The sequence below is a fragment of the Cricetulus griseus genome, chromosome 10 (genome assembly GCF_003668045.3).
Source record: "Cricetulus griseus strain 17A/GY chromosome 10, alternate assembly CriGri-PICRH-1.0, whole genome shotgun sequence".
NCBI lineage: Eukaryota > Metazoa > Chordata > Mammalia > Rodentia > Cricetidae > Cricetulus > Cricetulus griseus.
In genome coordinates, this window is record NC_048603.1 from 29,264,470 (window position 1) to 29,280,512 (window position 16,043).

Sequence of the window (16,043 nt, forward strand, 5' to 3'; positions counted from 1 at the left end):
GCCCCCTAGAGGTCAGAGTGTGGCGTTAACGCCTAGAACTCAGCTCTCCTGCCTCCGCCTGCCTCCTAGGAACTGTACTGCTCCACTTTTGTCGGTTTTGGAGGCTGGGAGTCTACAGAAAATTGAAAGCCACTGTTCTGGCTCTGTCCTAACAATAGGAACAAAAAGTGGCTTAATGTGGGGCTTTTTGTTTTTAAACCCCAGACCTGTGTGAACAAAACATCCGCATGAAATTCAATCTCAGTCTGCACAGTAAGAGCCCAGTTTCTGGGGAACTGATACCCATTCGTCCAAAGCTCAGACTCCCACATCAAACCCCAGAAAGGTGGCAGCAGCTCAGGGAGGGGGAGCTTGAAAGCTCCTGTCCCCTTCTGATCTGTTGTCCTCTGTGTCACAAAAGACTTCTGTAGATGCCTGAATGGTGGGTGGGAAGACCTTTGTTAAACCTGCCCCCCCACACACACACACATATTGTCCTTACATCACAAAGGATGTTTGGCTTGCCTTTGTTTTCCCAATCAACCCCTCCAAATCTATTAGTGTGTGTTCAAATGTCTCAATTATTTTTAGGCTCAATTGTGTCCTGTCTTCAAAAGACGGTTTCTAAGAAAGAGACAAAGCCCTAAACCCAACAGAGAATATCCTTTCTCTCTATTTGCCTTCTTAGAGCTTGGCCCCACAGTATTTGTGTTAAGGATAGGCACAATTTACTTTAACTTCAGTTTCTGTAAATATTTGGAAAGAAACCCAACGTGTAATGCCGTGCCAGGCGACGTGAGCCAGTAGTGAATGTATAAGATCATTAGCAGCCACCCAGCAGTAAAGGAAAGTGACATTTTGATGTGGTCAGCCCCTGGCTTCCAGCCCTTGAAGCCCCACTCTGTTGTGAACTATTAGGTCAAGTTTCATCATGAACTTCACAGCCGCTCCTTACTTTACCCAAACTGTAAGTGATCGAGTCTCCTGTCCCAAGGCAGGTGAGAAGGAGGAGACACAGGCCAGAGTTTCGGTCGCTGCTGCCCAGGAACTTACAACGGGAAAGATAGAAAACATAATGCTATACAATGTAAAAAATTATTGTTGCAGGCTAAGGACGTGGCTTAATAAAAGAGAGCGCTTGATGAGCGAGCATGAGAACCTGAGTTTGAGTATCATATCCATGTAAAAAGCCACCAGGGGTGGCCACAAGTGCCTGTAACCCAAAGCATTGCAGGGGGTGGGGGTGGCAGAAGGGTCACCTGGGCCTGCTGCCTGCCAACCTAACTCTATGTTCAGGGAGAGACCCTGTCTCAAAGGAATAAGACAGAGAGCGATAAAGTAGGACACCAGCCATCCTCCAGTGGCCTCTAAACACTCTGTAAATCGGTGCTCTCCTCTCTCTCTCTCTCTCTCTCTCTCTCTCTCTCTCTCTCTCTCTCTCTCTCTCTCTCTCTCTCTCTCTCTCTCTCTCTCTCTCTCTCCTCTCATAAACACACACAGGCACACATATTACACAAAAATCATTGTCTCAGTATGTATCCATTATCCCTCCACCCCCTAAATTTACAGATGAGAATATGGAAGCTGAGGAAACGGCTTTGACTGGCTCCAACTTGGTCAGCTCCTCAGTAGGGAGAACCCCCTCTGGGGGGGGGGGGGACAACCAGGCCACCTTACAATGAAAGAGGCAGGATAGGTACCCTTAGGGCACAGCACTAAACCTGGAAGAGTGCCACACTTTTTCTAAAGGAAGCTGAGGGATGCTGGGGCCACAGCAGCCCTGGAGTCACGGCTGGGCTTTGTCTTTGCAGCTCATTGGCAAGGACATAGAGGAATCCATCGAGGAAGAAGCATCGGGAGACTTGAAGAAGGCCTATTTAACTATAGGTAAAGTAAAATGAGAGGACTGCTGCCCCAGGGTGGGCTCCCCGGAACCATGCTGAGAGATGGGGGGCTCTTTAGCAGGAGTCATCTAAGCAAAACTGGGCAAGGCAGACGTGGGTGTAATGGGGTTTTGTTCTCCAGGGAGCTCAGAAGGGTGGGGAGTGTCCAGAGGGAAGCAAGCAAGTCTCCTCTTCACTCTCTTTATGACTGTATAAAACCAGTCACATTGCACACTGTCTGGGCCCCAGGACCATTTGCAACACCAAGCAGCCAGCTCTCTCATTTGGAAGGTGACTTCTGAGAAGGGACTGTCAGTAGTCGGCAAACAACCCTGGCACTGAGTGCCTGATCTGAGAGAGAGCATCTAAGTGGTCCATCACAGAGTCTCCTGTGACTGTACTGAGAGTGTGGGCCCCTCCCTGGTGACGGTTTTGTGCTCGGTTAGGTTGGCAAAGCCCTGCTCTTTGGCAACAAGAGGACTGAAGTGCCGAGAGCCATGGCTGTGGCTGCTTCCATGCAACACAAACAGTTTTATTACAGATATTCCCTAGCTGTCATGGCCCAACCTTTCTGAGGGATTCCTGCTATTTGCTACTAACAGAGAGATGACCTTTGGGCATCCATTAGTGCTGTGTGGCATAGGAAAACTGTCAAGGCTTGGGACTATTATCTAAGATGGGGTTAGCAGTATGATTACGGCTTATATGACACACACGGAAAAGCACCCATAGTTAGGTCCTAGGGACAAGTTTCTGCACGTGCCTGATGGCCAGAGGGTCTCCCTTTCCCACTGGATCCCCTTCAGGGTTCTCAAAGAATGAGCTCTGTTTAGAAGCAGAGGGGAGGGAGGCTAGATTGTGGCCATGCCAAGCCAACCTCAGGACCTTCTCTCCAGGTATTGCCCAAAGGCAGGAAATAGCAGAGAGATGGGCTTGGCGCCATGTCTGGCACGCTCCCTCTTCCTTTCTGCAAGTCCTGGAATGAAGACACTGTCCATTGTCCACATTGCTGTGGCAGGGAGTCCAGGGAACCATCCCAAATGGCACAGGAATGAAGAGACGTGTCCCCCAGAAGGAGAACCGAACTAGCAGCCCTGGAACCTAAAAAATGTGCTCCCATTGCCAAACTCCTTTATGGGGTTTGGAGGATTTTTTTTTTTTTTGTACGAGTTCTATTTTAAACAATGTCAGCCATTGACCTTTCCCCATTATTCTCATTTTTCATTTAAATTAGCAGACATCAAACCTGATGTACAGAACTCCAAATGTTACCCACACTATTCATGTCCACCCTGAACACCCATGAGCCCTGTGTGAACAGCTGTCCTTTGGGCTTCGTGAAGGCTCTCCCAAATGGATACAGTGCTCTACCCGATGACTTGTTCTGAGGGTTCAGGCCTTTCCTGGACATGTGACATGAGGGCTTCAGAGTACAGTCAGAAGATTCAATGCCACCATTCAGGGACAGCATGTGCCCGAGTCGTGCTCAGTGTGGGATCAGAGGCATGAAAGACCCAGCTCCTGAATGTCCACAGAGGACACACACAAATAAATATATAAAGTAACAGTGAGGAAAGACAGAAAACAGACAATAAGGATGGTAAAGAGGAAGGGAAAAGCCTGGAGTTGGGCGCTATGAACCATGGGAGCTGATAGACTCGTGGTTCCAAAAGTAAAAGTGATTAGAGAAGACCTTGAGCATCAACCTCACAAAGAATATGGCTTCGTTACTGTGTTTTCTAGATATCCCCAACCCTACTCCACTTACCTTGGAAAGACATCACTTGACCACTCCAATCCATAGGGGTTGAGATCACATGACCACCTCCACAAACACTTCTTCAACAGGGCCCATGAACCTCCTGCCTCAAAACCTCCTTTTAGGAAAGTTTCCAGGACCCACCCCAGGTTCACCGCAGAGAAACCAGAAATGGCAGGAAGCCTGAAAGAGCACTGTCACAAGCTCCCTGGTGACGGTTTTGTGCTCAGTTAAGCTTGCAAAGCCCTGCTCTTTGAAGGCGCTGACAGCCATGGCCAGCACTGTTTCCACGCAACAGAAACAGTTTTAGCACCAATATTCCCTAGCTGTCGTGGCCCAGCCTCTTGAGGGATTCCTGCTACTTGCTACTAACAGAGATGCTGACCTTTGGACACCCATCGGTGCTGTGTGGATTAGGAAATCTGTGGCTATAAGCAGCTCAAATAGCCTGGGGACCACAGCAAGTCATGTGTCAGAGTAGCATGGAGTTTCCCGCCCACCTCAAACCGGGAATCTGGGGATTGTTCTACAGAGTGCAAACACCTGGCCCTCCAGTTTTCCACCAAAACTTAGGTGGCTGCTGTATGGACTGAGAAAAAAAGAATAGCTCTTGACCTAGGTCTGCTCCTGTCGCTTGCTCAGAAACGTCATCCACACAGGTAGTGACTAGGAAATGAAGACACTGCTCCAGGACAGATTAAGGTTGACAATCCACACAAATCTTGAATTTATTACTGTCACCAACTTTGAAAAACTGCCGTAATTCTAGCACTGTAACCCCAATCTGCGGCAAAAGGATTCTTGACTTTGAGGCTAGCCTGGGCTATAGAATGAACCCCTATGTCAAAAACAAACAATCAAAAAGCAAATTTTAAAGACCCCATATGCTGGTGAGCTTTCTAGGAAAACGTCAACAATCTAAGCGGTTCACTCTTCTTAAGCAGGTGTAGTGGCGGACACCAATGAGCCCAGGAGGAGGGGTGAGAAATGCTTCCTTGCTGTCTTAGTTGGGGTTTCTATGGCTGTGATGGAACACCATGACCAAAGCAACTTGGAAAGGAAAGAGTTCATTTGACTTATACTTCCTTATTCTAGTCCATCATTGAAGGAAGTCAAGAAAGGAACTCTAACAGGGCAGAAACCTGGAGGCAAAGAGCTGATGCAGAGGCCATGGAGGGGAGCTGCTCCCCATGGCTTGCTCAGCCTGCTTTCTGGTAGAACCCAGGACCACCAGCCTAGGGATGGCACCACCCACAATGGACTGGGCCCTCGAACATCAGTCACTAATTAAGAAAATGACCCACAGGCTTGCCTACAGTCCAATCTTATGGAGGCATTTTCTTCATTGAGGTCCTCTCCTTTCAGATGGCTCCAGCTTGTGTCAAGTTGACATCAAACTAGTCAACACACTTACCCAGAGCGTGCAAGTTCACCCTATTGCCTGGTTGATGAGCAAACACTAAGCCTCACCAGTTTGCAATTAGAGCAAAGATGGCAGACGAGGGAGAGGACCGGAAAGGAATGCACAGCAGAAACATAAAAGGGACCTTCAGTAGTAGGGACAAACGTCTTTGTCCCATGAAAGATAAAAGATGCTGGGGACCTGCAGCTGATACAGAAGATGCCCAAACAAACACAGTAGGGAAATAAAGAGGTTGCTGAGCACGGAAAGCAGGGTGCGGTCCAGCTGGGTAAACCTTCTAGATAGGAGGTTCTATTTTGGAAGGCTGCTGGCCAGGCTGTTTCCCACGGAGCCATGCTTTAGTCCCAGAGGTTTCACTGTGTAGCACCAGCTATGCCCATGAGTGGGACTCCAGGCCTCCACGGTATGAGTGTGAGGGGACCACTCTCTTTCCCTAGAGTTTGCACAGAATAGAGAGAGGCCAGTCTCCTCAGAGTTTGCACAGAATAGAGGCCAGTCTCCTCATTCTGCAGTGGCTTTGACTCAGCTCTGGTTGGAGAGCCACACTACACTGACCCAGGGAACCTTCTAGATCTCATTGCACAACAGTATAAAGTCAGATCCTTCCAAACCTTTTCAAGTCAAGTCCAGAAGGCCCACAGACAGCTGGGACGCTCTGGGCCTATGCGGGGTCCCTGGGTTGTTCATGAAACCACAAGAACATTTCAGATCCTCCTTTTCCCTCTCTCCCAGTGAGATGTGCCCAGGACCTCGAGGGCTATTTTGCTGACCTGCTGTACAAGGCCATGAAGGGTATGGGGACAGATGAGGAGACGTTAATTCGAATCATTGTGACCAGAGCTGAGGTAAGATACACTTGACTGCCAAAAGGGGACTTCAGTGTCTTTGCCCCCACTTAATGTCATTGGGGCCAATTTTATTATTATTATTACTATTATTACTGTTATTATTATTATTATTATTATTATTACTAGACTACTTATCAAAACTGTAAGACAAAGACAGCCCTTTCCTTCCCAGAATATTCAGAACACGTTGGACTCTGCTCCAGTCCTCTCCATCTTATTAAAATACAATAATAAGAGCTGCTTCTATTTTTGTCATGTGTGGCTCCAGAGAGCTAGCTGGTGGCGTTGTGGAAAGGGGAACTGGTGGACTTGTTCCAACGTAGCACAGCTACGCCCAGCTCTATTTTAGGGAAGACAAACCAGAGACATAGGAAGGGGTCATCCTGCAGCAAGACAGAAATACAACACATATGATTTCTTTAGCTCCTTTATTTAATGGATCATACCTTTTTCAGAAAAAAACAATCAAAGAAAGACAGACAGACAGACTAGAAAAGTTTCTTGGTCTTTTTCTCAATCCTGACCCTCTCAGAGCCATTTTAGACAGACTTACGTTTGATTGACATCTCTCCCTACCCGAATTTAACAGCACAGATAATACTAAATATCTGTTTATGCACTACAAGCATACTAATGCTTTCCATGCAAAAAGAACGGGGCTTCTTTTGCTCCCTAAGGACCAGTTTGCACCCCATCTCAGAGAAAATGTGTGTCAGAAAGAGAGGGGGTGATGTAGCCAGAAGCTTGCAAACAGCCCCCAAGCTTCACAGTGACTGCCTTGGGCTGTCAGAGCATGGCTGGAAAGGGATGTGTACTAAGGGGGGTGGCAGACATGTCACTGCAGAGGAAGAAACCTTGGAGAATGAAGGGAGCTAAGCAGCTGAAAACCACAGACATCTTTCAAAAAAAAATGTTGAACAGAGAGGGAGAGGTAGCAGCCCAAATTCTGATCCATGTCTTTCGACAAACACTTAACATCTGACGTTATTTTTAAATATAGCTTCACAGCGAGGCAGCTCTTTCCTTTTTATTTCTGTTCCTGGAATTTTTCCTCCCCCTCTTTCTCCTCCTCCTCCTCCATGCCTCCCCCTGCCACCCTCTTACTCTTGAGCAGCCTCTTTTCTCCCTCTCTGGAGTTTGAAGACTCTCTTTTGTTATTAGTCTCTGTCTCTCTGTCTCTGTCTCTCTCAGTCCCTGCAGAGAAATCTTGAGAGAAGCAGGGTTCTGTAGGCCCTGGCCCTGAGAGAGACTTGATCCCACCAGAAGGCTTGTCCAGCATTCTAGAATCAATGGATATAGACCATGGGATGTTCAATTCTACCTCAGAACAGACCCCGTGTGAGGATGTGTAATCTCCACTTGTGTCCGGTCTCTTTGTATGCTCAGGCCTAGGCACGTGTATGTTTAGGGGACCTGCTAATCTCCCAAATGAACTAGAACCAAGTGCCAGCTGCCAGGATCCTGTACTCCCGCATCCTACCCCTCCCGCAGGACTGGGTATCTAGCCAGGCAGAGGACACCCAAGCAGGGCCGCAGGGCCGCAGGGTCGCTCACAGCGCCTGCCCTCCAGTAGTCTCTCACTTGAGATCAGTCAGCATGCTCTTCAAACCACCCCTTATTCCCTGACCGTCTCCTAGCTTCCCTTCTTCTCTCTGTCTGGCCTCTCACTGAAGCAAGAGAGGGGAACCAGACGGTTGTCTACTGTTTCTAGGCTAACCAAAACCAAAACACAGCAAACAAAACTTTGTTTCTTTGTAGCATTCATTTTGTCCCCGCTAGAGTTACTTTCTTTTTCCCCCAGCTAGTGTAGCTTTCGCTTTTACAGTTGAAAGAATCTGAAGCAGAACCATCTTTGGGTATTCTCCTACCGATCTTCCTTCCCGCCCCGGGTTTTTAAGCTTTCTCTGAATTACATTCAAAATAAGCCCTACAAATGGCAATTGGTTTGAAATGTGTCAACTGGGACTATTATCTTTCCTGAAGCCCACAGAGGCCGGAAGAGGACATTGGATCCCTTGGAACTGGAATTATATGTAGTTGTGAGCTGCCATGTGGGTGCTGGGAATAGAACCTGGGTCCTCTGGAAGAATATTCAGCGTTAACTGCTGAGTCACCTTTCCAGCTGCAATGCTTAATTTCAGACCTCCATCTGAAAAGGATTACCCTTCTACCGAATGCTGTCAGACTGTCTTGGAAAGCAAACGGGGTCCACCTCCCTCTTGTATGTGTATAGCTTTGTTACCCAAGAATGACTCCTGCTCAGATACCTACAAAGAATTCAGAAGAAAAACATTCTGTGAGACATGAAAACATATGCAATTTAAATTTTACTTCCAGACATAAAATCCCAATTTAATATATGTGTGACACTTCTACTTTTAGGAAGCTAAAGTAGGCTTCCCTTTCCTTACCCTCAGGCTGTAAATAATGCCAGCTGAGCCCTCAGGGCCGTTTAACGATATAACAAATGAGTATGATGGCGTATGACAGTGTCTGCTCTTCCTAACAAACACACTCTGAGTGTTGACACTCATGCTGTTGCCATTATCCCTACAGGTAGACCTTCAGGGGATAAAAGCCAAGTTCCAGGAGAAGTATCAGAAGTCTCTCTCTGACATGGTTCGCTCAGACACCTCTGGGGACTTCCAGAAACTGCTGGTGGCTCTTCTGCACTGAGTCAAACCAGAGCAATAGGAATGCGTGCAGAGGCCACCTTATCAGGGTTCCTCAACAAAACAAATCAAACCTTCAAGTGGGGCTTCTTACCTGAAACCCTTTCACCTCCAGGACTGTTTCCTTAGTAGTGTAAAGTTAAACTGTTGAAATCAATTGCAGAACCCTCCAGCATTTCATCTTGAATGCTGGCTTAGCCAAAACCAAAACCGTCTCTCAGTCTTCCTTTAGCATTATGAGCGAATACTTGCTAAGCACATATGAGATCAGCCGTTGGTGAGAAAAGCTGAACATTTATGATAAAATGTTTAGAAAATGATATACTTCCCAGATGTATAGAGCCAAAGCAGAGATTAAATGGCTAAAGTAGAGTAGAGACAAGATTAAATGGTCTGTTCATTTGCCTTCTGTGTCTTCAGTTTCAAAGCCTTTCTGTTAATGACAGTTATGGTTTGTGCCTCCATCGCTGCTTTTCCAAACTGGCTTGATGAACTTGGGTCCTTGGCCGGGAAATACGGAACTAGTGAAACTTAAATGCACTGGGGGATTGCAAATGGTGACATTTATTAACAGTCGCCAGGGATGGCAGTCAAGGCCATCGCCGAGGAAAGGGAAGACCTGCCTGTGTGAAATGCAACTAGAAGTGACTCACTAACTGTTCCTGGTCCAGTTGACTTTTCTTGCTTCTCTAGACAGCACACACTCGAGGTATCCTCTCCATCTTCAAATACAGTTAGACTAAGCAAAGTGCCAACAGGGTCGCAGTCAGTGCCCTGCTTCTCAGGTGGATTTATTCTGCAATACTAGACTCTCTGTTTCAAGATGCTGGTCTTACAGCCTCATGGAGCCAAGCATAGACTGTCAAGATAACTTGGACACCGTGGGCAAGCCATCACAGCTACCCTGTACTGGATGAGCTCTGTGCCTGGCCCTGCTAAGTACCACAATTTCACACTTAATCCATAACACTGTGGGGTTGGTATGACCTCCATTAAGAAACTAAGACATTAAGTGACCCAGCTAAAACCCATTTGTAAGCAACAGAACTAGGATTCATATCCCAAACTGGATGGCTGCAGAGATCATGCTACAGACCATGTTTCTCAGAAAAGGAAGCTGAGGGATGTGATGAATGAGTTGGTAATCTTCCAGCTTCCAGCCACTGTGGTGGGCGCCGCTAACACCAAGGTAAGAAGATTCGGGCTGTTTCCTATGTAGTATTATTTCCAAGCCGGTATTGAAAACAGATGCCTCCATTAGAGCACAGACCATTGTAAGCACACCAAGGAAAGCAGACAGGTCAAATGCAGAGAATAAATGTCTATGCAGTGCTCAGACATAAGCGGGGTATCTGTATCACACACCCTCCTGTCAAGGCTCAGGGGACATCCCAGACAAGGAGATGGAAAGATGGCCGGAGCCTCTGTGTCTTCTGAACGTGACCTAGGATCACACTCGTGGACTCAGAGCGGCTGTGGCGGCCTGCCTAAGGTCTGCCCACGATCAAGGCAGGCAGCATTCCAGCACAGATGGGGGCGGGGCAGGACATGAGCCCCATCCTGGCTGAAGAACTACTGACAGATTCTTCATGGGTGTGGCCCCTAGCAGGTTGAGAGATCAAGAAGCTTTAGTGGACAGATGTCTTTTGGTACATGGATGTGAGAAGGAACAATGGATGTCCTCCCAAGGTAAGACTTTTATCTTTTGGACACTGCCAGTCATAGGAGATGACCTACATTCGCAAAGGAAATGATCAGGTCAGGAGGTATGGGAGTCACTTGAGTAGCATTATAGCAAATAGCCCAAACATTCAGTGTGTGAGGACAGATGTCAGATGGCACAATGGCCTTTCAGTTCTTAGAAAATGGTGACCCACAAGTTAAGAAGTTCTGTGAACACTGATACCTTCCTAACAGTCGTCGTTCAAGCTGGGATTTTATACATACGAAGTTGTTTTTCCAGAACCAAATGTAGTCACATAACACACTGAATCTACCTGGCACCAAACAGAAACCAAGCAATCAACTCTCGGGATCTGAACTCAGCAAGGGCAGAAAAACGAAGGAGTGGGTTGAGAAGAGACCCAGGCAGGACTGGCAGGATTTGCACGCAGAAGAGAGAGGTGTTCCACAGACTTGGTATAAATAAGACAGAAAAGCAAGGTCATTTGCTCAGAGTCACCCAAGTGGAATTAGGGCTGGAATTCCACCCTAGTCCTTCTGCCCCTGATGCCTGTGTACCAGCTCACTGTACCAGCTCATGGCTCACAAGAGCTATTGTTCATGGCTTGGCTGAATGAAGCATCCAAATGCCTGTCCCTATGACTGCTGGGTAGTCACTCCACTTATAACCGGGACAGGTTTCTACGTGTCTAAGTAAAACTTCTACCAGCTCTGCCGCAGGAACGCCACCCACACCCTAGCCTCTGGTACCCTGGCTGCCTAAGGAAATCTCTCTTCTTCACACCCACTGTTCAAGACCCTGGGGATTACTCCTGAGCCCACTCCCAAGGTTACAAAAAGGTTGCACACCTCTCCATGCCTGTGCTCACCCAGAATGCATTTCCCCAGGAAGTCCTGCTCCAGCTTCTGATGACACTCCACGCTGCCACTTACCCCAGTGAGATTCTTGGGGCATCGTGGGTAAGCAATTTGGGGTCTAGCCTAGGCAAATCAAGTAGATGTTCATTCCCAAAGAACTAAGGAGACTTACCAGAAGCTCTGGGAACATTAGCCCCTACTCTCCAAATTCCTCTCCATAGCTTTGAGGGTCCCAGGTAGTCTTTGCTTGCATGCCTACCCTCACACTCCACTCGTGTGTAGGAGAGGTGGCAATTCTGTATTCTGAGGTACTGTTGCTTATTGTCCCCAACTCACATTCCATGACATCACATCGGCATCTTGAAACAGGCGTGACATTTACAATGTGGGAACTGGTAGAAGCCGCCGATCCGGTCTTACTGCTGGGTACTTACAACCCCGTAGCCCCACACATTTCAAGCAATGATGGTCAATTTTACACCTGCAAATACACGATATATATGTCGGCATGAAAGACCCCCGAAGAGGTACTTTCGTAGAAGGAGACCCGCACCCAGGAATCAGTGAGACCACGAGCTTGGATGCAAAACCACAAGAGGCTTTATTGGAGACGCGGGTACCCGGGCGACTTAGCTTCTGTGAGGCCAAGCGCCCCGAGCCAAGGGAAAGGGGTCCTTATATAGGGAAAAAGGCGCAAGCTAGGAGCAGGGATTCTATTGGATAATTCTAATGAGGCATTGTACAGAGCTATTCCCATTGGTCAATGTAAATGAGGCGCTATACAGGGTTATTCAAATGAGGCAAAGTACAGAGTTATTCAAATGAGGTGAAACACAGAGTCTTTCAAATGAGGCGAAATACAGAATCATTTCTATTGGATGGTTCAAATGAGACACAGAGCCATTCCAGATCAGCATATTCTCAAGGTCTGGTGTCTGGTACAACAGACTCAATTCCCCCTCCCTCCGCGTCCAGATGGCTGACCTTGGGGGCGGAGACCTTGGGACGGAGTGTTTCTCATCGGGCGGGGGCTCAGGGGCAGGGCTCCAGGCCGGCTCACTTGGTGTTTGTTCTCGTGCCGGCCCACCTGGTGCTCGTTCTCGGGCCAGCCCACCTGGTGCTCGTTCTCGGGCCAGCCCACCTGGTGCTCGTTCTCGGGCCAGCCCACCTGGTGCTCGTTCTCGGGCTGGGCGTGCGCGGGCGGCGGGGAAGTGGAAGCCGCCGGGGGTGGGGATCGGGGAAGCCGCCGACAGGAGGAAGAGGAGACAAACTTGAGAAAGAAAGGGCTAAGGGGCAGGGGTCTTTCAGGCATAAACAGATCAAAGCCCATTTGCGTTCCTACTAAATGAGTTCATAGGATGTCTTCGGCCATCATCAGTACCACATGGTTCTTGCTAGGGGGCAAACGTTGACAGCTGGAAAATAAGACAAAGGTGAGACAGTAGGAGGGAAATTTCTAGAATAAATCATAAGAATCAAGAAAAATGAGTGTCCAGCAGTTGCCACTGACTGTCTTTCCATCCCACCTGGCCAGATTTCTTTTTACTTAATTTACAATCTAGAAATCTCAATGCTATGACCAGGCAGTACTCTGTTGGAATCTGGTAAGTGCCACGAGGTTATATCACAACATGGCAAAGACATGGTAAGGAAACCAAGAATACATAGGTGGGGCATGCATGCATGAGCCAAGAAGTAGGAGATGCCAGGCTAACTTACAACAACCTGGTCGCTTAGGACTCCTCGTGAAAATGAGAAGTCATAGTCCTTACAAAACAGTCCCCTGTGATCCAACTGCCTTCCATGAGGCCACCTTTTAAAATCCTAACAGGCCATCAGTCCACAATACAGACCAAGACTCTAATATATGAACTCTGGAAAGCACACCGACATTCCATATACCTACATACAGGTGCACATAGAGGGGGAATTTAATTTGCATAAATAAACTTCATTTGCATTAATTAAATGTATGGTGTACGATTTTGCTTGTGGAAGTCAGCAACTTTGTGACATTTGTAACAGAAACGATGGGCCGATGGGCCGTTGCTAAATGGTCCTCAGACTTCCATCCTCATATGCCTAAGGGATTGTATCTTAGGCTCTGAAGAGAACATTCCATGGCTTCTTTGTAACTAAAATAAAGATACTGATACCTTCTGTTTTTAAAGCAACCAACTCCATGAGTTCAAAATATGTTCAGCCGATCCAGACTCCACCCAGAAGGAGGAGGGAATCAGAGAGATAAGTACAAACAAGAGCAATGGAGGAAGTTCAAATCAGGGCCAGCTTACAAAGCTTCTGGAGTGGGCTGGGCCTCTTCCCAGAAAAACAGGCCCACAGCTGGGAGGAGCCATCTGCTTAGTGAGCACCTCAATGGGAAGAGCTGTTGATTTATGTGCGACACCTGTTAGTATTCAGGCATCTGTACTGGCCTGTCCTTGGGGTTATGATAGGATACACCCTCAGCTGCAGCCACTAAGAGCACCACCTGTGCACATTCACTGTGTTCCCTTTTAAAAGGGCCCCGCCCATGTATACTGTACATGTCAGAAGAGGGCACCAGATCCCATTACAGATGGTTGTGAGCCACCATGTGGTTGCTGGGAATTGAACTCAGGACCTCTGAAAGAACAGTCAGTGCTCTTAACCCCCGAGCCATCTCTCCAGCCCCCCTCTCGCTCTCTTTCCCTTAGTCTGTCCGTTCCCCTCTCTCCCTCTCCCTCTCTTTTTTCTCCCTCTCTCTCTTCCTCTTTCATCTTTCCTCTCTCCTGCTGCTCCTGTCTCTGGAGGTCGGTCTCTCCCTTCCCTTTCCCTTTTTTATGATCCCTTCCCCCCCACAAAAAACCCTCTGCTTGAACCCTGTTGCATGGTGCTTTCTCTCGAATGCCACTTTTCTTAAATTACAACAACACACAATAAAGCACCTATCACTGTCAGCTTTGGTGGGCTTAGGGTCACTTGCCTGTTAGTGATTTTCTGGTCTCTAACGAGTGGCACATTCAGATGGCTTAGATATAGACACTCAAGGCAAAAGAAACATGAGGCATTTTTGGATCTGAACTAAAAAGACAGGGAGGAGTAATGAGGACCAGGATAACGTGACTCACCAGCCAAAGTGGACGACACCAATTATCTGAACTCCAAACCCAACCCAAGTATTAATTCTTTTTACTGCCCTGAAAACAATATCAGTGTTGTTGTTTTTCAAATCCTACTGAACCAGTTCAAATTAAAACCAGTCTTTTGAAAAGGTTGAACCAGGGTGAGAAAAAAAAAAAGAAAAAGAAAAGAAAAGAACCATAAAAGCAAAATCATTTCCACACAAGCATGGTGTTCACGTGTTTGTCAAGCGCTAGTGTGAGCTGAATGCATGTATTTCTGTCTAGAGTTCTCATTCAACCCCATTAACCTATTTGTCAGAACAGATATTGGCCCTTTCTCTCTAAAAAACCTGTTGGTGGGCCCATGGTTGCTGTACGGGCTGGCAGCTTGTGGAGTGTGAGTAGGAGGTCCCCTATGTCTGGGAGATTTTAGATTTTGCGATAGCAGATTGTATTTTTGTCCTAACTATTTATACCTGTTGTGTTTGGCCATTGTTGTAAAACAATGTCATTAATTATTAAATAAGCTGATCAGCTATGAAAAGAAAGACCTGTTTTGTTCCCGAGAAAGCCGAATTGAATATGCTGAAGAGAAGGAGGAGGTGATTGAGATGTTAACCTCATTGTCAACGTGACTTGATTGAAAATCACCTAGGAAACACACCTCTAGACATGTCTGTGTGCACATTTCCAGAGATGTGTTAACTAGAGAGGGAAGATTCACCCTGGATATGGGCTGCAGGATTCCACAGGCCGGGGACCCAGACTGGATACAAAGAAGGAAGCCAGCTTAGTGCCAGGATTCATGCTTCCCATGGACACAATGTGAGCAGCTGCTTCTCACTCCCTCCTCCAGGCCTTGCGATGGGATATGTCCTCAAACTTCCAGCCTAAGTCCCTCCCTCCCTTCAGTCGCTTTTTCTGTCACAAGAAAAGTAACTAACGCAAAGAAAGAAAAACACCGCATACCCACTTGCATCTCGTTCTTCAATGAAAATTCTTAGTAAATCAATACACATTTTCACATCCAACATGTAACCGTTGTAGATGTTTCATCCCGAGTCACTGCTATGGGCTAGAATACAGAGACCCACCACCGATCACCTGTGCAAGATGGGAGGGCTCCTACTGTGTGCACATCACCTGTGCTAGATGGGAGGGCTCCTACTGTGTGCACATCACCTGTGCTAGATGGGAGGGCTCCTACTGTGTGCACATCACCTGTGCTAGATGGGAGGGCTCCTACTGTGTGCACATCACCTGTGCTAGATGGGAGGGCTCCTACTGTGTGCACATCACCTGTGCTAGATGGGAGGGCTCCTACTGTGTGCACATCACCTGTGCTAGATGGGAGGGCTCCTACTGTGTGCACATCACCTGTGCTAGATGGGAGGGCTCCTACTGTGTGCACATCACCTGTGCTAGATGGGAGGGCTCCTACTGTGTGCACATCACCTGTGCTAGATGGGAGGGCTCCTACTGTGCGCACATCTTCTCTTCCTTCTGAAACATGAATTCCTCTGATCGCCACCCCAGCTTCTTTTCCGGCCAAAGGTCTCATGACTCCGTCACCAGCTTCCCTCTCCCATCCTAGCCCTGACTGGAATGAGAACAGAGGAGGAGTGAGAAGGCACAGAGAGGGAACTGACTCTTTGCACACCTTGCCCTTCGGAGAGCCAACTTTCTTATCTGTAACCTGGGGAGGAACATTCCAGAAGTTCCCCTACTTAAGTGTCCAAAACAAAAGAACCTTCATAGAGGAGAACAAACAACCTGCGGGCAAAACAAGGCAACTCATATATGTATGTTACAAACAAGATGGAATTACATGACA

At 47.5% G+C, this 16,043-nt stretch overlaps 1 protein-coding gene and 1 long non-coding RNA gene across 11 annotated transcripts in view; one reads left to right on the forward strand and one right to left on the reverse strand.

Annotated features, from left to right (window-relative positions):
- LOC103158836 (annexin A13) overlaps positions 1-9,063 on the forward strand; it is a 57,196-nt gene extending 48,133 nt beyond the window's left edge. The window contains exons 10-12 of the mRNA XM_027431643.2: positions 1,791-1,866; positions 5,777-5,889; positions 8,449-9,063. Coding sequence (XP_027287444.1) covers positions 1,791-1,866; positions 5,777-5,889; positions 8,449-8,568 — 309 coding nt within the window. The 3' untranslated portion in view covers positions 8,569-9,063. The remainder of the gene's footprint in view (positions 1-1,790; positions 1,867-5,776; positions 5,890-8,448) is intronic.
- The window catches only part of LOC113837487, a 115,792-nt gene that overhangs the window by 9,605 nt on the left and 90,144 nt on the right, over positions 1-16,043 (reverse strand). The window lies entirely within an intron of this gene.